At 39.1% G+C, this 25,076-nt stretch overlaps 1 protein-coding gene across 4 annotated transcripts in view; it reads right to left on the bottom strand.

Annotated features, from left to right (window-relative positions):
* Window positions 1-25,076, bottom strand: part of Shc3 (SHC adaptor protein 3) — a 246,843-nt gene that overhangs the window by 24,202 nt on the left and 197,565 nt on the right. For 3 of the 4 annotated variants that reach the window (XM_070033347.1, XM_070033346.1, XM_070033348.1), the window contains 5 exons: window positions 24,153-24,279; window positions 13,696-13,846; window positions 11,860-11,959; window positions 4,650-4,808; window positions 829-1,124 (listed from right to left, as the gene is read on the bottom strand). In XM_070033347.1, the coding sequence (XP_069889448.1) occupies window positions 829-1,124; window positions 4,650-4,808; window positions 11,860-11,959; window positions 13,696-13,846; window positions 24,153-24,279 (833 nt within the window). The remainder of the gene's footprint in view (window positions 1-828; window positions 1,125-4,649; window positions 4,809-11,859; window positions 11,960-13,695; window positions 13,847-24,152; window positions 24,280-25,076) is intronic. The other variant, XM_070033349.1, reaches the window with a different exon arrangement.

Raw genomic sequence — 25,076 nt, 5'->3', positions numbered from 1 at the left:
TTTCAGAAACTCACCTTTTGGAAATATTTGTGATAAATATTAGAAGCCCCGGAGTCTGTCAAACTTTGTCCACTGTGAATGTATTGTGAAAATGTTCTTTTTATTGCTTTTGCCTTCATAGTTCTAACAGCTTTTTTCTTATTGGTTTTTATTTTCCTGGTTCTCTATAGTCTTCTTTTTTCTTTCACATTTAGGTTTCAGTTTCAACTGAAGGTACTTTAAAATATGATATGAATAGCCAGGCACTGGTGGCTCATGTCTGTAATCCTAGCTAGTCAGGAGGCTGAGATTTGAGGACGACCGTTTGAAGCCCAGCCCAAGCAGGAAAGTCCATGAGACCCTTACCTCCAATTAATCACAGGAAAAGCCAGAAGTGGAAAGGGAGCTCAAGTGGCAGAAAGCTCGTTTTCACTATACAAGCTCAGGGACAGTGCCCAGGTCCTAAGTTCAATCCCCATAACCAAAAAAAAAGATAGAGGTGAGATAAGGACCTAACTTTTTTTTTTTAGATTCCCATGTAGTAAATTGAAATTTCTGTATTTATTTATCTTACAGAACATGAAAGTCAAGGCTTTTAGCCTGGGCCATGATAATCTTCAAAGTTTTATTACTCCCGTGGGGTACTGACCATGGCTATCTGTCCCCAAGCACTGTGCATAAGGCTTGGGTCCTCTGTCCCTAGCAGACTCTTGCAGGTGGGGAAAGCAGTATCGCAGTTATCCCATGAATATCTATTAAGCAGACACAGTTAAAAGTAGAGATGACAATAACAAAAGCACAAACAAGTAGGTATTGGCTCTTTAGAAGGCCCTGCCCCCCCTGCCTTACCGTGCCTTCAGGGTCCACCAGTAGCAGGTGCTTGGCCTGGCCATTGTGCATGCCAGTGAGGACAAAGGAGCCAGGATTCGTAGTGCTCTTCCTGACTAGGAAGTCTCCATCTTTCTCCAGCAGCCCCTCGGCCTCCTTCCTGCTCATCTCTCCCTGGTACCAAGGCTCAGCATCCAACTCCTCCAGCATCTTGGCATCTGGAGCTCTGGGTGAGACAGGGCTGATGCACTCCACAGAGGCTGCCTTGCTCAACACTGGTCCCAGGGACTGGTTCTTGAGAGCATCTTCAAAAGGTTCTGCCAACAACATTTGCCAGCAATGAGTCAATCTCAAGAATGAATGATAAAAATACAGTGTGAAAGCTGAAAATGCAAGCACAACTCCTCAAGAAAGGGGGACTAGAGAAAAAGAACTAGAGTTAATATCACAAGACTCATTCTAACAAGCATTTAAAGCACAGCCCAGATTTTAACATGGCTTTCTCCAGTGAGTCTGGAAAGTCTCTCCAGCTGAGAGTGGTACTTTGTGATGTGGCTTTCAGCACAGTCTTTAAAAAGGTAGAACGACACATTTCAAAAAGCTATAGATAGGGCTGGGAAGGTGGCTCAGTGGTAGAGTGCTTGCCTTGCATGCATGAGGCCTTGGGTTCGAATCCTCAGCACCACATAAAAAGAAAAAGATGGGTGTTGTGGCTCAAGTGGTAAAGTGCTAGCCTTGAGCTGAAGAGCTGAGGGATAGCACCAGGCCCAGAATTCAGGCCCTATGACCAGCAAAAAAACTCAAAAAAGTATAGATATTTCACACCATCTACTTCCCTGGCCCATTTGTCAACCTCCTTAACGAAGTTTTATTCAGATAAAACTTGCCAATAACAAAAGAAAAGAAAAGCCACAGGCTTTGACTTCATGTAAAAAACCTAAGGCCAATCTACCAACAGTTTGTCTCAAAATCTTTGAGTGCCTCTAATGTGACTTTTTCCATCTCTTAACCTCCAAATGTAATTTTTTTCAAAGGGAAAAGCAAGGCTTTATCCCCACTGAAACACACTTTTCACTCTAATAGACCTATGCCTGGCAAGATTGCTGCTCTAACAGCAATAAATACTAGTGGCAAAAGAAGTAGCCAGGCACATCTAATTCGATTTCAATGCTTAATTTTCCAGTATGGTGGTATGGACAAAAGCCTTGAAAAGCCCACTCAGTGACACACAACTGTGAAGTATGACTGGCTGCGCTGGTTATTTAGGAACACATGACATAACCCCTAAAGACAACACCACAGAGCAGGAATGGGTTTCTCCTGGCACAGATACCATTGTTTCTAGGACACAAGTTTGTCCTCTGTAAATACTTGATGGATGCTTTAAAATAAACCCCATTTGGGAAATATTAGTAGAGAATGGAAAGAAGAAGAATGAATACATGAAACCAATTAGATCTATTTGACAACTGTTACATCTTTTACAGATGTTAGATCTTTTACAGAAAGAGAGGTTAAAATTATTGATATATGTGGGCTCTTCTTAACCTTTTCTTTTTATCTGATTACATGGACAGGCTGAAAACGTGTATTGCACGTCACACTGTCAGCAACACCCCATTGTTCTCAAGTTGTTTCTATCAGTATCATCAACAACATTACCATCATCATCACCATCACCATCATCTTCAAAATCAACCAGCACCAGGGTCACCATTACTATCACTACCATCATCACCGCTAGCATCATCATCATCATCCATCACCATCTTGCCACTGCTACTATCATTTAGCTGTATCAATACAAAAGAAACAACAGAGTGCTGGCTTTATTGTCACACCTCTTTGTGGACATCAACTTTGTTCAGCCATTGCTACTTTTTGTTTTTTTGTCTGGTTTTCGGAGAAGGAGTAGAAATTCATTGATGGAAAGAGGATGGCTCTGGTTCTCAATTTTCTCCAACCTCATACACATCTCACGCTCCTCAGCCTTTGAGGTGAGAAGTAAATTGATGAAATTAAACCATAAAAATAGACTGCTTGGAAGTACAACATCGAATACTACAGAAACTGAGACTGGGGCTGGAGAGCAAGGGTTTTACTTTGTAGCTTGAGAAAGTTGCTTCACCATAGTTGGACAGTTTCCACTGTGTGTGTGTGTGTGTGTGTGTGTGTGTGTGTGTGTGTGTGTGTGTGTGTGTGTGTGTGTGTGTGTGTGTGTGTGTGTGTGTGTGTGTGTGTACTGGGGCTTGAAATCAGGGCTTTATGCTCTCACTCAGCTTTTGCATTCATAGCTGGCACTCTACCACTCTAGCCACACCTCCACTTCAGCTCTTGGCTGGTTATTTGGAGTTAAGACTCTCAGGGACTTTCCTGCCAGGGCTGGCTTCAAACTGAAATCCTCAGATCTCAGCTGCCTGAGTAACTAGGATTACAGGTGTGAGCCACTGGCAGCTGGCTTTTTTCATCTGAAGGACTGGACTGAGGGCTCTGTTAGCGATCTTCAAGCACTGAAACTCAAAGAGTTTTTTGGGTTCAGGTGGAAGTCCAGTGTGTTAGGGAAGCCACATGGCTAAGAGAAAGCCCAGTATGGGGTCATGATGCTGTCTGTGCTATGAACACAGGGCCCTGTCATCACCACACACATCACCACAAATGGCAAGAATTGCAGCAGCAAGGCTGCCTTTCATGGGAAGTTACCTAACTTCTAGGATTCTCCACTTCCTCCTACACTATACAATGGTACACTATACACTATACAATCTACCACCTGCAGGGTGGTAGATAAAATGAAATAAAATAGTAAGGGCTCAACACATGTAGAAAATCACTCAACATTATTGGTCTTTTGGGTCTTCTTCAGTCAAGTTCTGGTGGAGTTAAAAACAAGAAAATTTTAACATATAAAACATTTGCACTTGGAAATCTATTTCCAAATTCCTTAACAACAGTTTTCACATTTCGATCTATTCCAATTCAAGAATGACTTAATTTTCCTAATCTACATGACTACGTCCAAGTCAAAAATCTACTTCCCACTATAACACCAAGCATGTTAAGTGCCTGCCACTCTTCTCATTCTGTTCTACTGATTGTCACTCTTGAGTATGTCCTATTGCCTATGGTTACATGTTTACTTATTAGAATAAGGGCCGCCTAGTTTGCTTTTTTTTTTTTTTACATATCTTCAATAAGTAGAAAAGTATTTGATACATAAGTGCTCAGTAAATTTTTGGAAAGGGTAGTGGGAAAGAGAGAGAATCAGAACAAAAAAGAGGAGAAAAGTGAGAGAGAATGTAGGGACACAGAAACAAGAGAGAGAAAGTACATGTGTGAGAGAGATGTATTGTGATTTCTTGATCCTGTCTTGGTCTTGCTTGATAGACCAAGACCTATGTGAATACAGGCCATTTCATCCTTGCATTGTTAGTAAATAATACAATAATTAGCACATCATGGCAAATTAATATTTAAGTGAGTAGATAAATGAATGCATTTATTTGTGTATGTCATTTGTTTCAACACATTAGCAAGTTTTCAAAAGCAATTCCAAAATGCAGGGAAAACTGGTTCTGTCTCTTGACTACAAGAGAGGGTTTGTAATCTCAAAACCTTCAATGAGACCAATTAGAGCCCAGAAAAACACAGTTAAATCATAGGCATTAAGAAAAACCCTGACCTTGCCCATGTAATGGTAACTCCTCTGTACGGTATTTTCACAATAATTTAAAAAAAGAAAGAAAACCCTGCTAGCTGAAATTTCAGTAATTGCACTTTTTAAAAAAGGCATTTTTTTTTTTAATTTCTGAAAAGAATGAAAGGATAGACAAATAGAAACCTACTCATGTCAAAGAGATCCTTCCGTGGGCTGCTTTCCGCACTGCTGGCTGCGGCTGTCAGGGCCTGTGCTGGGATGTGCTGGGTGTTGATGTAGGTGGGTGCTTCTCCCATGGGGGCCATATTGGCTTTCCCTTCTGGCATGCTGTAAATGTCCAAGGACCCTGCAATTAAAACAAGAATTGAGCACTTTTTTTTCTTTGAGAATGGCAAGAGGACTGTAATACCACTTGTGTGTCTGTAACTGGCCTACCCAGCATTCCATGCAGGGGAGCTTGAACCAACCAATAAGAATATGGCTCCTGGATGTGCCCTCTACCTAAGTTGTCTTCTTTTAGTCTTCAATGTTGGGGTCAACACCAGGATGCCTCAGGGAAAATGGCTCAACTCCTCTTTTACAAAATCAAATCAGATCAAATGACTGAGCAGAACCATAGCCTTCGTTTAACGACGCTCAAGTGTCACTGGATGCTTTATGAATTATAAAGTGTCTCCCAATGGACGGAGACGCCTTCACTACAAACAGCCACTGCTGCTGATGTCATGGATCTAAGGAGGTAACTTGGGCTGAGTGTATAATCAAAGAGGCCCCTCCTCTGAGGTAGCAACGCTGTTCCCATGGGATATCCTGGGGGGCAAAACAGGTGCTGAGCTGGGCCTAGAGGTTCAGGCTATTCTGTCACCCAGAGGTGGCTTTAGAGGCACTGATCAAGAGCATTGTCCTGGATTTCTCTTCCAGGTATGTGTCTGTCTTCAATTCACTCGCACAAATGTGTCCGTAAGAATGCCCTGGGTGGTCTCCTTTCTGCATCTGCCCTAGGCTATTAATAGTTTTGGTGTCTTCTTTTTAAGCTTGCATTAGTTATAAAGAGAAGGGTTGTATTTGTTACATTCCTGCACAATTACAATGCATTCTCATCAACCTCATCACCCTATAACCTTCCTTCTCCCTGACCCTCTTCTCTTCTCCCTCTCCCACCAAAATTCATCACATTCACTGTTCTATCTTCTAGTTGCAAATGATCTATTCAACCATATTCAACCTCCTTCATCCTCCTTTTCAGCTCAGCCTCCTCTCACTGATGTCCTCCTCCCACAAAGCTGATTTCTTTTTAAAGTTATGTTTCCATTATATTGAGCTAGTTGTCAAAGAAGTTATCATTCAACAAATCCCTTTAAAAGTACAACGCATCTTACTGTCACCCCTTTCAGTATTCTCTCCCCCTGCGGTCTCCTCCCCTCTGTTCTCTTAGTTTCAAAGGATATGCTTTGAATATTATGAATGCATTCTCCTCCTCCCTTCCTCTCTTCATTTCTCCCCTCCTCTCCCTTTGACCTCCCCCAAATACCTTTCAAGTGCCAATTTCCTGGTTTTCATTTTGTTGGAATGTGAACTAGTTTCTCTAAGGAATTACACATCCATTCTAAGGAATCCCCTCTGCTTGCAAATGGTACTTCAGTCAATTCATTTGTGCACACTTGCATGTAACCCAATATGTGTTTATTTGAATACTTATTTTTTTAAAAAATTATTGTAAAGGTGACATACAGAGGGATTACATAAGTCAGGTAATGAGTATATTTCTTTTTGAACAGTGTTACCTCTTCCCTAATTTTTCCCAGATTTTACACACCCAACCCCCTCCCCAAGTTGTATAGTTCATTTCCAACATAATGCCTAGTGAGTGTCACTGCTGAATTGGTTTACCGTTTGTCCCACCTTTTTTGTGCTTCCCCTTCTACTCTCCAAACCAGATAAACTTATATACAAGACAAAGAGTACAGAAATCAAAAACAGTGACAAAACGGAATACACCAAAGAAAAAAGTAAAAACAAAAACAAAAACGTGCAAGCAGAACAATAAAAAACCTCTTTTTCCATTTCTCAGAGTTCATTTTGATAAGCCTCATTTTGTATGATCATATGCACATAGCTATTGAGCCCTTGTGATCCTCTCCTAAGAATATTCTCCTTTGTTCTCACTGTGTGAATGTTTATAGTGCTGTTAAATTAATCTACTTATTTGTCTTTTACTATCCATTGAGTTTACTTGTAGATTTATAATTATCAATTATAATTATTACAAATGAGGGAAACTATGTAGCAGATGTTTCTTTGTATCTGGCTTACTTCACTTAATGTAACTTTTTCCAAGTCTTTCCATTTTCTTACAAATGGGGCATTGCTATTCTTTCTGATGGAAGCATAAAATTCCATTGTGTATATATACCACAATTTCATGATCCACTGGTTCACTGGGGGACATCTGGGTTGATTCCATATCTTAGCTATGGTAAACAACGCTGCAATGAAAATGGCCATTCTGGTGGCTTTACTGTGGCCTTGTTTGTGGTCATTTGGGTAAATGCCCAGGAGTGGGATTGCTGGGTCATAAGGAAGCTCTATATTTAGTTTTTTGAGGAACCTCTATACTGCTTTCCAGAGTGGTTGAACAAGTTTGCATTCCCACCAACAGTGTAGTAGCGTTCCCTTTGGCCACATCCTACCAGTATCTGTTATTGTTCCTTTTCTTGATATTGGCCATTCTAACTCAGTTGAGGTGAAATCTCAATGTTGTTTTGATTTGCATTGTTCAACTTGTGTCTTCATGTCTCTTCATGTCTATTGGCCATTATTATTTCTTCTTCAGAAAAGTCTCTCCTTAAGTCTTTTACCCACTTATTAATGGGGTCATTGTTTCTTTGAGGATTAGTTTTAGGGGGGTTAATTTTTTGAGCTCTAAGCGTATTTTAAATATGAGGCTCTTCTCTGATGCATAGTTACTAAAGATCTCCCATTCTGTGGGTTTTCTATTTATTTTGCTAGCTATGTCTTTTGCCAGGTAGAAACTCTTCAGTTTCATGCAATCCCATTTATCCAGTCTTTCTTTGATTTGTTGTGATTCTAAATCTTTACTTTGGAAGTTTCAACCTGTGCCAAAGAGCTCTAGTGTTTCCTCTATCCTTTCCTGTAATACTTTCAGGGTTATCTGGTCTTACATTGAAGTCTTTGATCCATTTGGAACTGATTCTGGTGCAGGATATATAAGGATCTACTTATGTTTTCTTCATGTATATAGCCAATCCTTCCAGCACCATTTGTTGAATAGGCTTTCTTCCATCCTGTGTTTTTGGCTCCCTTATCAAATATTAGGTGGCTATAGGTCTGTACTTACACATTTATAAATTAGTTCTAGCTTCCACAGATGAGAGAAAACATGTATCTTTTGTCTCTCTGGGCCTGACTTACTTCACTTACTATATTTTCTTTCAGGTCTATCCATTTCTTTGCAAATGGATGAGTACAATTTCTTTGTGTATATACACCACATTTTCTTGATCCTTTCATCCATGGAGGTGCATGTAGGCTGTTTCTATACCTTGGCTATGGTGAATAGTGCTGCAATGAATATGGTTGTTCAAGTGGCTTTGCTGTTACCTGATTTGTAATCTTTTAGATAAATGTCCCGGAGCAGTATCACTGGATTATAGGGGAAGTTCTATGCTTAGTTGCTTTTTAGGAATTTCCAAACTTCTTTTCAGAGTGGTTGAACAAGTTTATATTTCCACTAACAGTGTACTAGGGTTCCTTCTCCCACATATGCTAGCCAGCACGTTGTTGTTTGTATTCTTAATGATGGCTATTTTAACTGAGGTGAGATGGAATCTCAATGCTGTTTGATTTGCATTTCCTTTATGGCCAAGGAGGTTCAGCATTTCTTCATGTGTCTATTTGCCATTTTTATTCCTGAGAAGTCTTTACTTAGCTCATTTATTAATTGGGTAAGAGAGCCATTGTCTGAAATACAGATGGCAAAGCTCTTCTTCCATTCTGTCCTTTGCCATATAGAAACTTCTTAGTTTGGTGCAATTCAATTCGTCAATTTTTTCTTTGACTTGCTGAATGCCTGGAACTTTATTCAGAAAGTTCCTGCCTGAACCAAGAAGTTCTAATGTTTTTCCTACTCCTTCCTGTAGTAGTTTCATGGTCTCAGGTCTTATATTGAAGACCTGGATCCATTTTGAATTGATGTTAGTACAGGGTGACTGATAGAGACCAAGTTTCAGTTTTCTGCATGTGGCCATCCAGTTTTTCCATGTTTTGGGCTTCCTTATCAAATATTAGATGACTGTGGGTCTGAGCTTCTTCTGTTCCATTGGTCCTTGGGTATGTTTTTGGGTCAGTACCAAGCTGCTCTCATTACTATGGCTCACAGATTCTACTCTTTTCTCACCTCCATCTCCTTTTTAGCCAACAGCTTTTATGTGTTTCTTTATGCTGCTTTCATATACACTTGCACTGTGTTATATAGTCATCCTAGATACTTTATTGATGTCTTGGTACAGATGACAGAGTTAGTTCAATACTTTTTTTTTTCTTTTTGTGGCAGGGTCTTGCTATGTAGCCCCAACAGGCCTGGAACTCAGTAGATAGCACATTTTTGTCTCAAATTTACCTTTCTCTCCTGAATACTGGGATTACCAGTGAGTACCACTGTAAATGGGTGAGAATATGGTATTGTGCTAACAATACTTTACTGGGAAGTCTCACCTCAAAAAACCTAAACCTACTTTTGCTCTTTTCTCTACTGTTTAAGATGCTGCTTCTGGATAACCTATACTTGAGGTTTACACAGTTGTATGTACTGCAAATAAACAGTTTTACAACTATAACCCTAGCTATTCAAGAGGCTGAGAACTGAAGTTCTTAGCTTAAGTCAGCCTAGGTAGACAAATCTGAGACTGTTAATTCCAATTAACCAGCAAAAAGCTGTAAGTGGGGTATTGCTCAAAAAGTAGAGTTTTAGCTTTGAGCAAAAAAGCCAAATGAGAGCACATGAGCGTGAGGCCCCTTGACACAATACACCCCCCAAACAAACAAATAAATATAATTGAAGTTTACAAACTAATTTCAAAAAGGAAAAGGTGAAGAGCTCCATCCTTTTTGTCTGTCTTTCCTAACCTTCCAATTGACCAGGACAGCAGGTGCTGAGTAGGACTGAAGGACACACATCTTGATATTACTCAAGTTTATGTTCATTTAGAAGAATATCTACCAGCAAATTTATAAAGGGCATTCTTAATTGTTCTTCGGAAAAATGTGGTTACTTCTTTTAAAAAAGAGCTTGAAACAGTGCAAGTTATGAGTATTGTGTTCTGGACAGTGAATGTGTATTAAGTTCACTCTACCCTTACTAAGCCTGCTATATTTCCTTGTTCTCTATTAGCTGGGATAATTAGAATACATATGCAAATGTTCTATTCTTAAATAAATGTAAAATATTTTACCATAAAGCAGACAGAAGAAATAATGTCTTCTTTGATCTTATACAGTTATATATGTATATATCTGTGTATGTTATTTCAATACATTTTAAATAGATTATATATACCTGCATATGTTATTTCAATGCATTTTTAATAGATATAAGGCAAAGAAGACCAGTTCATAGTGAAAATATACCTCTAGCAAAATCATAATCATTATTTGCTATTTCAATCACATTTTTGAGGCTGAGTTGTGGCTCTGGTAGCTTCATTCAGGTCATCACATTTTATTGACTAGGTCAGCAGTATGAATCTTCTTTTCATTGGGAAAAGCTAGAAACAGAATTCTTACTTACAGGAAAAAGTGGAACAATTTATTGTCACTTGCTCCCTGGCATGAATGGTTATAATGACAAGATAGGTCTTAACACTGAACTAGTAAGTTCTTGAATTTATATTCATAAGGCAGTGAACATATCCATCTCATCCAGACCCAATGGGCTTTGTCAGAAGACCTATTACAAATGGTGATAATTCCTTTTTTAAATTTTTATTTATTTTTTATTGTGAAAATACTGTACAGAAGGGTTACAATTACATGGGCAAGATAATGAGTACATTTCTTATCAAGCATTGTAGCCTCCTCCTTTGTTTCCCCTTCCCATCCCTTCCCATCCTCCCCCGCCCCCCCACCCAATCCTCCCGCTTCCGCCTCCCCCCACCAAAGTTGTAAAGTTCGTTTTCTATATAACAACTTGTACTTCTCATTGTTGCAATGGGTCCACCTGTATCCTTATTTAAACAACTTGTTTTTCCTCTTCCCCTCCACAAATTATACCAACATCAAATACAGTGAAAGCAGGGGTTATACTGTGGGGGAGGGACATACAAAGCAATAAAGAAATAATCTTATAAATGCGTTAGAAACAATCGCATGAAAGAAAAAAAACAAAAAATGGTGATAATTCTTGAGGAGGTGAAAATTTAAAGGGGTCCCTAAAGGATAGACAGAGTGATGCTTGATAGACAGATAACTGGTAGATAGATTGATGTAAAAAAAATCTAGGTAGGTCAGTAGATATATGATAGATAATAGATGGATAGATGATAGATTTGTAGACAGATGATAAATAAATAGATAATAGTATAGAAGGAATACATACACATGCATATTAGTAACTAGAAAATAGAGACATGAGTAGCTCATAGTTCTTAACTGTATAGATTATCATAGTTATATTGGGGTATATCTACATTAGATATTTACATATATAGAATACTCAGTTATATCTAAATTAGATTTGGTTAATCTAAATTCTTTTTAGGGTGTGATATAATAAGCATGTGTTACTAGATTTGTGAAGACATAGACATATCTTGTAAAAGTACACAGGGCCTGTAAGAGACCTACACTGATGGTGCTCACTGTTCTATTAATCTCAAGTCTGGGCAGGAGTCTGTTTCTCCTGAGGTATGGGGGGGATAAGGAGGAATGTGTCAAGCAAAACAAGACAAGTTGCCACTGGAGCCTGGGGGGCTCACTTTGCTGGGGAACATGCAATTTGAGTAGAAAATCCACTTTTGAGGTGCTTCTTCAGTTCCTAACTGAAACTGGGAAAGGTCTTGTTGGGATATGAGCTCCTCAGCCAGTTCTGGCTAGTGAGTTGTCTGGCCAGAGGAAGTCTTTTGATGGTTATTCTCCAGGAGGTTAAATGCTGGCAGGTCTCAGCTAGACCCAGCACTGCAGGAGCTAATGCAGAATGTGTGCCCATGGACACCCAAAGACAGAATGCTGCCATCTGACTTCTATGGTCTAGTCAGGAATCTGCAGTGCCAATCCCAGAAAATGTTTGCAGGAGCTTTCTCTTCTACGGCACAGGAAATGGACAAATGGCCCACCACCGGGTGTGTGCATCACATGTTACAAGTGCATTGTATGTTTCTTACCTTGCCTCTCACCTTGCCTGATGGGTGTTGGCTGCCAGTCTTCACCAAACGTATCTCCTAAGTGTCTTCCCTGGTAATAAGTTTGCTCTTTTCCTGCAAACTACAGACACATATAGACACTTTGAAAACCATAGGAGAGCAGGTGGGATGTTGGTAGGTTAACTGCCTCCTTGGTTGCAAGTAAGTTTGTATGGAAAGGAGAAGGATGCACCCCCATTGAAATTGTACTTGGATCCTCCTTGTTATCATGACAGCTGAATCTCTCCAAGTGCAATAACATACCGAACTTGTCCATATATAGTCACCAAAAAAGTATTTTAGCCAGTTGCCTGGAGACTCATAGCTGTAATCCTAGCTACTCAGGAGGCTTAGATCTGAAGATCATGGTTCAAAGCCAGCTCAACTGGGAAAGTTATGAGACTATTATTTCCAGTTAATCAAAAAGTTGGAAGTGGAGGTGTGGCTCAAGTGGTAGACTGCTAGCTTTGAGTGAAAAAGCTAAGGGACACACATGCCAAGACTCAGAGTTGAAGCCTCCATACAGGCACACACCAAAAATAAAAGAAAAGAAAAGAAAGAAAGAAAGAAAGAAGAAAAAGAATTTCAATAAAAGGCATCTATCAATTATATACTACTTTCCACCCAGTCCATGCACCTACAGCTGCACTTAAAAAAAGCCACTCAGAATGCAGAAAATTCCTTCTTAGTCTTAGATTCTTGATTTCAATGTTATGCTGTTATTTTTATGGATGGTATTATTGAATGTTTAAAAAATTGCCAGGATTGGAGGTATAGCTAAATGGTAGAGTATATACTTAACATGCATAAGGCTCTAGGTTCAATCAATCCCAACACCACAGAAAAGGCAAAGGAAAAGCATTCTTAAAAAATTGAGGTATAAACTGGGTGCTGGTGGCTCACGCCTATAATCTACTCAGGAGGCTGAGATCTGAGGATTGTGGTTCAAAGCCAGCCCGGGCAGGAAACTCCGTGAGACTCTTATCTCCAATAAAACACCAGAAAACTGGAAGTGGCTCTGTGGCTCAAGTGGTAGAGTGCTGGCCTTGAGCTGAAGAGTTGAGGGACAGTGTCCAGGCCCAGAGTTCAAGCCCCATGACCGACAAAAAAATAAAAATAAAAACAATTGAGGTATAATAATTATAGAAAGTTTTAAGTTAAAGTGAAATTTGGGGATTGAAAGAGAAATGAATAAAATAAAGAAATGCATAAAATTTCTTACAATGGCCTCTATCCACTCTCCTTTTAGATAATGCAAAACACCACAAGTCTCCTAAAACCCTTGAATTAAGTCTTCCACTCATTAAAATCACAGTAAGTCTGGGCATCAATGACTCACGCCTGAAATCCTAGTTACTCAGGGGGCTGAGACGTGAGGACTGTGGTTCAAAGCCAGCCAGGCAGGAAAGTCCTTGAGACTCTTATATCCGATTAACTACCAAAAAGCTGGAAATGGCATTGTGGCTCAAAGTGGTACAGCACTAGGCTTGAGCACAATAACTCAGGGACAGCACCCAGGCCCTGAGTTCAAGCTCCAGGACTGGCACGTAAAAAGAAAACTAAAAAGATCACGGTAGGATGGTACTTGTTCTGGAACGAAGCTGACATTTGTGAGGAATCACATTATTATTCCAAAGCATTTGGCTACTGTGATGTGTTAAGCTTTGATTTTTGATATTTTATGAAACCCAGGGAAAGAAAATTCATGAGCAATTGAATCAAAAACTAAATGGACTATCTGCCTGAAATCAAATGGACAAAAACAAGTGTCAATAAAGTTCATGAGCCTCTATCCTCTGAGAAAAGTGTAAGACTTACCTGGGCTGTGTCAGGAGTCTGGGGTCTGGTTTTCAGTCGAGCATCAAGAAACCCTCCTGGAGGAGGCATCTTGCTGGGAATACTATTGTAGTATGGGTGGTCTGGACCCTCTCCCTCCTCTTCTGTCCATGGCTCATCCAGACTCTGCATCCTGTCAAAAGATTTCCAAAGGCTTTTGCCAAACATGGAGCTTAGAGGCAGAGACAGCAAATCAAGTCAATGCTGGCTATGGTTAGGACATGGTTCGGGTATGAAAACCTGTCACCCCAAGCTTCCAGTGTTGAAACTTTGTTTTCAGAGTGGCCGTGCTGGGAGATAGCGGGAACCTTAAGACGTCTATAGCCAGTTGAGGCCATGAACAGCCTCAGCAAGGATTGTGGGACCCTGGGTTCTCTCTGGCTTCCTGTTTCAAGAGGTGATATTCCCCTCACTCTCACACTCACACACATGCATTTTGTGATACATTCAAGAGGCCCCTGAGCAGAGCTCAGCATATGCCAACACCAGGCCCTTGCACCTCTAAACAGGTGAGCTAAATAGACCTCTTTCTTTTATAGAATTAGCCTGCCTTCAGTATTTTGTAACAGTATCGAAAAGGATAATTTATTGTAAAGTATTGAAAAGATAATTTAGTCACTGTTTCATCAGACATCTATGTCTTAGATATATGTGGAAAAACATATGATTGTTTCAACCCAAGTCTCTGCCTTCTTCAAAGTTCCAATCATTGTCATATTTGAAGCGAGGCTTTTTTAAAAGTAGATTTTAATTGAGAAAGAAATTATTTTTTTGCCCAAAGGAAACTAGATCCTCAATGTGCAAAAGTGCATATTGTACTAAGTCATGAGATTAGTATAAACCAAAATCAACTTAAAAATCAATATTCCCTGAGTGATATCACAGAAAAATATCAGATAAAAACCCCTAAATTTATGTTTATCTGAATTAGGGAAGGGAAGGGGAACAAAAAAAATGGTGAGACAAAGGACAAAAGGGGAACCAGTGCAAAAGTGATACTCACAAGACAATATGTTGGAAATGTTCGGTACAACTTGGTGGGAGGGGGGCTGGAAGGAGGGAAAGTGGGAGAAAAATGATGGAGGGGGTAACAAGTTTGACAAGGAATGTACTTACTATCTTACTTATGTAACTGTCACCCCTGTATACATCACCTTGACAATAAAATTAAAATCTAAATTAAAAAATAAATAAATGTTTTATATGATTAAAAAAAGAATCCCTAAAAACTCTCTATTGAAAGTAGCAATAAGCTGGCCAGAGAAAAGCTTTATCAGGATTTATTTTCTCAGAAATATGGAAATTAGCCAGAAACTTGTGTGTACAGGGTGTTTCTTTGTTTGTTTGTTTTAGACCTTTAAAAACAGTACTAATGTGACTTTTCTTTTTCTTTTTTTCTTCTGCTACAGGGCCTCTCCCTCTTGCTTGGATTTCCCACTTAGCTGGTGCCCTAATACTAGAACCACACTTTCCATCTGTCATTTTGCTGGTTAATTGGAGATGGAGCATTACAAACTTTTCTGTCTAGGATGGATTTGCACTCCCATCCTCTGGATCTCAGTCTCCTCAAAGCTAAGATTACAGGTGTGAGACACCAGCACCCAGCCCATGGTGGCATTTTAAGTTACCTTATTTCCATCTCTGTGGATGATTGTGAAAGTCAGCCACCTTCAGTCACAGTGAAAATCAGCACCCAGGAGACTACCCAAGAAACTCCATCAGCACCCCATTCCCAGAAAGCTGGCATTATTCACCTATCTAATTGATCTCAGAGGACCCAACTCCCAAAGCTGCCCTTTTAAAGTTATTTAACACATAATAATTGTGCATATTTATGGGGTACAGTGTGATAATTATGTGAGTGTACATATAATATATGATGAGGAATCAGACTAATTAGCATTTCTTGCTCCTTAAAACAGTTATCATTTCTTTGTATTTGCCAATGTCACCTTTACTTGACCTGATTCAGAGCTTGCTTGAAGAAGAGGAAAACTCCTCCACAGGGCACGTGTCAAAACAAATGTGGTCTACCGAAATAGTGCCTAAGTTTCAGGTCAAACAATAGATCGAACAAAAGGGTGAAAAGGAAAAGTTGGGAAATACGTTCTCTACTGGGATGCTAAGAACCTTCACATGTTTCTGAGGATCCAAAAGGCCACACAATGCATGGACTATGCTCATGGCCAGGGCAGCGTGCCTGCCCAGGTTGGATGCAGGAATGTCCTAAGTTCTCACCTCTGACTGACCTTGGAGCTCTGCATGGGCTAAAGTGAAGACTCAGGCAATCTTGTTAACTTCCTGGCTGTGTTAGTAAAGTGTCTCCACACACACACACGCATAGGTACACACACACACATACATGTACACATACACACATAGCAGCAAAGACAAGACCTAGCGGTTCCAGACATTTAAGGAAATCTCTCTCCAATCACTGGCAATATAATATAGCTAACCAAGTGACCATCAGTGGACATGTATGACAAAAAAAATTAGAAACTTTACACAATTAGTGCACAAAAGTCACTAAAACACACAACCACAAAAAACAGCAATTGGAAAGAGAATAAATGTGGTTTCTGTTGTGGCCAAGGTTTAAGGCCAGCCTAGGGGAAAAGTTCACAGACCCTATCTTAACTAAGCTCTGTGGTTTGTGCCTTTATTCCAGCTATACAGAAAGCTGAGCTAAGGAGGATCACGGTTCCAGGTCAAGCCAGGCCAGGTTAAAAAAACATTGTGAGAGAAGAGAGAGGGAGCAGAGAGAGTGTTAGAGAGTAATGAGATTGATCGAAATACAGTGTAAACATGTGTGGCGATGTAACAATGAAATCCCCCTCATATAACTAATGAGCACTAATAAAATCTAAATTTGCAATGTGGTATATGTACACAATGGCAATCTGCTCCTCCATCTGAAAGAATGATATTGTACCATAGAAGTGGAAAGACTTGGAAAAAATTATATTAGGCAAAACAAGCCAGACCCAAAGAAACACAAGATGCACAATTTTCCTCATTTGTGGTAACTAGAATGTGCCTATAAATTTATAAGTAAACACACTGAGTGATAAAAGAAAAGAAATACACCAATAAAATTTACAGAACTCTAGACATTCACACAGTGAGATCAAAGGAGGATATTGTTAGAAGAGGATCACAAAGGCTCAATAGCTAAGTGCATATGATCATATAAAATAATATTTATTAAAATGAACTCCAAGAAATGGAAACAGAGTTTTCTTTTTTTGTTGCTGTTTTTGCTTTCTTTACCTTCTATCTTGTTTATAAGCTCATCTGTTTTGAGAGGGTAAGAGGGGCACAGAAAGGGGGGCACCAAGGGTAAACAAATGCAGCAGTGATAATCACTAGACACTATGTCGAGAATGAGTTATACAACTTGTGGGTGCGGACAGGAGGGAAAAACTGGGAGAGAGCCAGGGAAGGATGTGACATGGTTGAAAAAGAAATGTACTTATTACCTGATGTATATGCATTAAAAATCTACTTTTTCTTTTTTTTATTGTGAAAATACTGTACAAAAGGGTTACAATTACATGGGCAAGATAATGAGTACATTTCTTATCAAGCATTGTAGCCTCCTCCTTTGTTTCCCCTTCCCATCCCTTCCCATCCTCCCCCGACCCCTCGACCCAATCCTCCCCCCCCACCAAAGTTGTAAAGTTCATTTTTCCACATAATAACTTGTATATCTCATTGTTGCAATGGATCCACCTGTATCCCTATTTAAACGATTTGTTTTTTCCCTTCCCCTCCACAAATTATACCAACCTCAAATACAGTGAAAGCAGGGGTTATATCATGGGAGGGACATACAAAGCAACAAAGAAATAATCTTATAAAATCTACATTTTCAAGTCCTTAAGTCAAGAGAAAAATCTGGGTGTGATGCTACATGCCTTTTATCCCAGCTATGGTAAGAAGCAAAAATGGGAGGACTACAGTCCAGTCTTGGGGAGAGAAGGAATGAGACCCTATCTCAGAAGCAATTGGAGTAAAGGGGGCTGAAGATATGGCTCAAGTGGGGATATCTGTCTACCAAGCTCAAACCCCTGTACCATGAAAAAGTAAGAGAAACAGCAAACAAATTAGACTTTCACACTCAAAAGATATTAATTAATATCAAAGGAGATAGTCATGGAGTAATAACAGGACAAAATGGCATAAAATGTATAGAAAAAATATCCAAATAGCTGGGTAAAGAGCTGGGAAGGTGGCTTAGTGGTAGAGTTCTTGCCTTGCATGCATGAGGCCCTGGGTTTCATTCCTCAGCACCACATAAGCAGAAAAAGTTGGAAATGGAGCTTTGGCTCAAGTGGTAGAGTGCGAGCCTTGAGCTGAAGTGCTGAGGGACAGAGCACAGGCCCAGAGTTCAGGCCCCAAGACCAACCAAAAAAAGAAAAAAAAAAAAGCTGGGTAATATGTGGCTTATTGTTAATAATTATCAATCCATTAAACACTCCAATTAAAAAAACAGATTAGATTGAGCACTAATGGCTCATACCTAATCTTTACTGCTTAGGAGGCTGAAATCTGAAGATCGAGGTTTGTTGACAGCCTGGGCAAACAAATCCAAAAGATTTTTATCTCCAATTAACCACCAAAAAGCCAGAAGTGGAGCTGTGGCTCAAGTGGCAGAGCACTAGCCTTGAGCAAATAAAGCTAAGGGACAGTGTCCAGTGCCCTTAATTCAAGTCTCATGACCAGAACGCAAAACAAAACAACAACAACAACAAAAACCAAGATATTAACATAATCAAAATATGAGAGACACACCTTAGGAAAAAAACTTAAAGAGATTAACAGACAATTCAACAATAATACTAACAGCTATTGATGTGAAGCTTTCAACAACAGAACAACTGGATAAAAGGTGGGGAAATGGGGACTTGAGCAACATAATATACCAGCCAGACCTAGAAACAGATAGAACACTCTGATCAATAAAAGGGGATGCTTACCATCCAAGAAAAGGCCAAGATCATATGGCTTCTTAGTGTATTCTAACTAATATGTAAAGGAAAATTATCAGATTTTTTTACAAGCTCTTCTAAAAACTAGTAGAGAAGACAATACCTCCAAACCAGCTCTAGGAAGCCAGTAATACTTTGATACAAAAATCAGACCAAATCTCAAAAACTGGCAAACCATGTAGACACAAAGTACAGCATAATCGAGTGAGAAGAAAAGGATTCTAAGTTGTTGCTAATGGGTGTTAATTTCTTTTGGTATTGATGACTGTAATCTTAGGTATGCAGAGACTGAGACCTGGAGAATCATGGTTCAGAGCCAGCCTGGGAAGAAAAGTCCACCAGACTTCATTTTCAGTTAATCAGCAAAATGATGGATGGGAGGTCTGGCTCAAGTAAAAGTGCTAGCTGTAATCAATCCAGCCAAGAAAGTTCCCCAGTCATTGTTCACTGAGGTTTCCTGGATATGACAGTAGACCCCAATATTGTCCCAGTCATTTCTTCCTCACCTAAATCCCATCTCCACCTTAAGGAAAAATGGCAGTGCAGTTTTCTGTTTTAGAAACCATGTGCTAGGAATACTTGCATTTAGGGTTGAAGTTGTTCTCAGTGGATTAGATCCTACCTATTTCCCTTTCTTTCTCCCCAAACCATCAAGGTATTTTATACAGGGCTTTATAACTTAGGTCTACTGCCAGAAAAGCAGAGTGAATTAACTCCCTCTCCAGTTTTTTGTCTAGTTTGTAACAGCATTTACTTGACTTTAATGCAATGTTTCAGGAATACAGAAGATTGTCATAATAAAATTTAAAGACACCTGGATGTCCACCACTGACATTAAAGCCATATTACTTAACATTTTGCTCTGCTCTAGGCTTTCTTTCAAGAAAAAAAGATTTTCGTGGAACAATAAAAAAGGAAGAAAATAAGGAGGGAAAGAAGGGAGGTAGGGAGAGAGGAAAAGAAGTGAGGGAGGAAAGGAGAGAGAGATGGAAGGAAAGATGAAAGACAGGAAGAAAAAGAGGAAAGGAAGGAGGAAGGAAGAATGCAAGGGAAATTTGTCAAATTTCCTTTGGCTGGATAGATATATAGGTGATACAGTCAAATGTGATTGGTAGGCTCTAGAGATGGATCTATAGATGTTCGCTGTAAATTCATTATGTCTACTGGAACATTTTTCATTATAAAGTGTTAAGGGGGAAATACATTTGACAAACACAGTTTAAAGCCAACCATCCTTCTACCTTATTGCCTCCTTGGCTACTCTGAAGGTGATATGTAACATTAATTGATATTTCCATCTTCCCTCTACAATTATATGGAACTGTAAACGATACATAACAACTGTTAGGTGCTTTTCAAGATGTAACTTCTGTAACTTGCTTTTTGCCAGTCTATCAAATTTTTTAGATTTATCCTAGTAATCCATGTAGATAAATGAACTCTTTCAATGGCCATCTCTCCATCACACATAGATGAAGAAGTGTGTTGACTGTCAGACCAGGACCATCTGGATCTTGGTCATGTTCAGTCTCCAACCCTCCTTAGACAGTTTTCCTGAGCTGTCTGTGCTTGCTGAACTGTCCATCAACTGGGACTAGTGAGCCCTTCACAAGTGCCTCCAAAACAATGAGATCAAGGAACTATTCCAGGGGATGAAGCAAAGAAATGGAGTCTCTTTCCAGAAAGAAGCAAAGGAGAAGGGAAATGAAAGAAGCCTTAATGATAGCGGCTTAACACATGCAGTCAGTCGAAAAGTAACAAAAATTAACGCTGTGAAATCACAAATTATTTCTATATTATAACATACATCTTTGTTACTTCATGTCAAAGGACTAGCCTTCCCCAAGACTATTCATAGTATGAATATTAGATTGTTGTTGTTATTGAAGGAGCCATATACTGTAAAATTTGTTTTAAAGGATAAAAAAAATGTTTTTGGAGAAGGGTATAATTCTTGAGACTTCCTGATTTGGTTGCAAATTATGTACATGAAGATACAGTTTTCTTACATGACCTAATTCCAACAAAGCTATGACACTTCCTAGAAACATTTAATTTAAATATTTTCAATGTGAAATGATGTGATCAGTCGTAATATGTTACTTCTATTGGATTGTATGGTTCAGAAATATATTTTAGTAAGGTACACAATAAACATGTTAGACTTAATGTTACTTTTATTGTTTTTAGAATATTAAAGCACTGTTCCCAAAAATGTCTTCTGAGCTCCATATTAGACATTTTGAAAAATATTACAATAAGCTATATAGTGTATATGTGTGTATATACATATTCATCATACATTGCATACATATTATATATAATTTTATACATGCAATGTATTATATAATATGTTATATCAATAATAAACTACTATACTAACTGAATTTCTACAATGCAATGTAAATAAAATCAAAATTTTATAATTATAATTAATAATAAAAGACACATGATATGATAGCATAGAGAATATTTCAATTTAAATTACTATAACATCATCCACTAGTGTATAGCATTTTAGGCTATCCAATATTATCCACATTGCATAGGCTTATACATAGAGATAATTATTTCAGGCAATTCCTACTTGCTAAATTTTGTAGTTGGAGATGAGATTGGTTCAAACTGATGATGGCTGTTCTAGAATAACTTATAAAATGAATTATGCCTGTTACAGATTGAGTCAGAAGTCAGTTTAAGCATTCCAATTTTCAGTCTGTGTTTTGTCATGAGAGTATAAAGCCTCTTCACTGCTAAATTCAGCAACTGCATTTTATTTCCTGTTTAATTCTGGAAACTCAAAATTATATTGGGTTCAGCTTTTATGTAGGTATCAATGTATGTAAAACCTCTGTAATATTTTTCTCTTGTAGAAATATGCTTGCTATATCTAGTACTAAGAAAACTTTCTATTTTCTGATTTCTAACTGAGAAAAGTTTCTCTGAGAATTTTTTTTGCTAGTCCTGGGGCTTGAACTCAGGGCCTGGGCACTGTCCTGAGCTTCTTTTGCTCAAAGATAGCACTCTACCACTTGAGCCACAGTACCACTGCTGGCTTTTTCTGTGTATGTGATATTGAGGAATTGAACCCAGAGCTTCATGCATGCTAGGCAAGCACTCTATCACCAAGCTACATTCCAGCCCCTTCTCTGAGAATTTTAATGATTGCCTTTTTTGTAGTAACCTCAATGACAAGTTGATGTTTAGATGGCAATGGCATACTATCTCTGTGAATCCTAGAGCAAATATCTCAGAATTGTGTAACATACCACGTATCAGATAAGGGGAAGTGCAGCTGGCTGGGCTTAAGAGGGAATCTCCATTTCCTAGCACATTCATAGGAAACAAACTGTTGAGGGAAAACATTCAAGTAGACAATTGGAGTACATTATATGGTAAGCATATCCACATTTTTGTTAAATAACACTTAATGGCTAGTATTCTATTATATAGACTTTCCAATTAGCTATAATTGCATATTTTATTGAAGCTTCTCTTATTACCAATAAAAAGGTTCTGGATGTGTGTGTGTGTGTGTGTGTGTGTGTGTGTGTGTGTGTGTGTGTGTCTCCTATACATATTGATGAGAGGGATTGCTGGGTTAACAAAACAAAAAATTGACACTTCAACTAAAATTTTCAAGCACTCTACCAAAAAGGATAAAAATGATGTTCATTTACTCTAATTTTCAAACTTCAATTGCTAAACTCACTTAACAGCTTCTACATTTATTAAACATTTGTATTTCTTATGTTAGAACTTACTATTATGTCTTTGGTTCATGTTTCTTGAATCTTAAACAGAACTAACTCAAAGAAAACCTCTTCTGTAGTAAAGCTAATAGTTTGTAACATGTGTTATAAATAACTGTGTCTCATTTATATTTTAGTATTCTTTCTAGTCATAAATATGTATATTAAATTCACTAATTAATGCAATCAACTGTTGTTTTATTCTTTACATACTTGTCTCTAAGCAAGAATTGTATTTTAATTATCTCAAAAAAAAGCTTGCTCCAGATTTTGAAGGTGATAGTGTTCACACATTACATAAGTAAATTTCAAATCAAAGACAAAAGAAGAAGTAGCTTCAAGATTATTTTATGGAGTGTCACTTTACCAGTTGGGAGTACAAAGTAAAGCTAAGAGAAATAAAATTTAGGGCTGGGAAGGTGGCTCAGTGGTAGAGTGCTTGCCTTGCATGCATGAGGCCCTGGGTTCGATTCCTCAGTACCACATAAATGGAAAAAGCTGGAAGTGGCGCTGTGGCTCCAGTGGTAGAGTGCTAGCCTTGAGCTGAAGAGCTGAGGGATAGCGCCCAGGCCCAGAGTTCAGGCCCCACAACCCGCAAAAAAAAAAAAAAAAAAAAAAAAAAGAGAAATAAAATTTATTTGCAGAGAACACATCACTATAACAGATTTTCATGAAGTGCTTCATCAAGGATAGAACACAAACAAAATCACAAAAAGAACAACAAAAAACCTATAATACTTTTTATTTTTAATTTAATTTATTAATTGTTTATTAACATATTTTGTGCTAGCTCTGGACATTGAACTCAGAGCTTCACGCTCTCATTTGGCTTTTTTTACTCAAGGCTGGCACTCTACCACTTGAGCCAAGAAACATTTCTAGTTTTTTTTTTATGTTTAATTAGAGATAAGAGTTTCTTGGATTTGTCTAGCCAGACTGGCTTTGAACTTCAGCCTTCTGAGTAGCTAGGATTAAAGGCATGAGACACCAGCACCCAGTAGAGCCAGAAGTGGGTTTTTGGGGTTTTTTTTAGTGTTTTGCTACATAGAATGTTCTTATAAATATGCAAATGCAATGGCAGATTCTGAATATTGTAATAAACTAAGTAGCTCCTAACTGCTGTTGACATTCACTATTCTTTTTCATTAAAACTGCTGTCACCAGGTGTCGTTCCTATTTTACAGTCAAAGCTGCCAAGAGTCAGAGAGTTTAAGGAACTTGCCCAGAGCCACACAGCAGACACAAAAGTCCCAAAGCTGCTCTGTCACAGAGGCCCTGAAACAATGGCACTGGCAGCCATTGGGAGCTTCTTTTGTAACAGGACTTTACCTAAATGTGACAAAGACAATGGCATACCTAGAACTGTGTTGACATAGCCCCAGCAGGTGACATATGGGGGGAAAAATCACATGGCTTCAGAAGGAACAGAATGACCAAAATCGCACAGTGAAGTTGTTTTTCTTCTTTTTTTTCTTGGTAACCTTGACTACCAATACTATAGTTTCAAGAAAATGTCTGAAGGCATCATCCATACTCTGGTCTCCATCTGTCTGTTTGCAGTGCCATAGCCCAGCAACAACCAAGTGTCTGAAGAGCTGGATAGGTCTGCCTGCAGTCTGAGAGATGGTCCTAAAAAGGAAAGATCTCATAGAACCCGGAGAAGCTTTGCAGATGATAGAATTGCTCTACTCACCGGTCCTGGAGAGCCGGAATCTTGGAAGGACACTGCAGGTATTGCTTAAAGCGGAGCTCAAAGGCTTGTCCGATGGAGCCAATGACATCTTGAGCCAGCCCATCACAGCATTCCAGAATATGGCAAGCTGGGAGAGACAGAGACAGATGTGGGAACTGGTAGCCTGTCAATCAAGAGCTCCTTGCAGAAAACGGGGAGAAAGAGGCAGAGGCTTCTTTTTTACTTTGTACATGGGTCTTTCTCCCTGAGGCCCCTCCAGTGATGACGCAAGATAAGCACTTCTTAGAGCTATTGTTGGTGAAAATTATAGGTTCTTGTGTGTGTGTGTGTGTGTGTGTGTGTGTGTGTGTGTGTGTGTGTGTGTGAATCTGTGTCTCAAGTCAGAGAACCAGTGGCTCATGTCTGTAATCCTAGCTGCTCAAGAGGCTGAGATCTAGTCAGGTATGGTGGTTCATGCCTGTAATCCTAGCTACTTAGGAAGCTGAGAGCTGAGGATTGCATAGTCAGACCAGGCAGAAAAGTCCATCAGACTCTTATTTCCAATAACCTACAAAAAAAGGAGGAAGAGGAGGAGGAGGAGGAGGAGGAGGAGGAGGAGGAGGAGGAGGAGGAGGAGGAGGAGGAGGAGGAGGAGGAGGAGGAGGAGGAGGAGGAGGAGGAGGAGGAGGAGGAGGAGGAGGAGGAGGAAAGATTTTTATTTTTTGCTAGTCCTGAGGCTTGAACTCAGGGCTTAGGCACTATCTCTGAGCTTCTTTTGCTCAAGGCTAGCACCTTACCACTTGAACCACAGCATCACTTCTGGTTTTCATGCTTATGTGGTGCTGAGGAATTGAACCCAGGGCCTCATGCATGCAAAGCAAGCACTCTACCACTGAGCTACTTTCCCAGGAGGGAAGAATTTTAAATATTCTTACTGAAGGAAAT

Source organism: Dipodomys merriami, unplaced genomic scaffold (genome assembly GCF_024711535.1).
Source record: "Dipodomys merriami isolate MVZ:Mamm:240054 unplaced genomic scaffold, mDipMer1.0.p SCAF_22, whole genome shotgun sequence".
NCBI classification, from domain to species: Eukaryota; Metazoa; Chordata; class Mammalia; order Rodentia; family Heteromyidae; genus Dipodomys; species Dipodomys merriami.
This window is presented reverse-complemented; position numbering and strand designations above follow the sequence as displayed.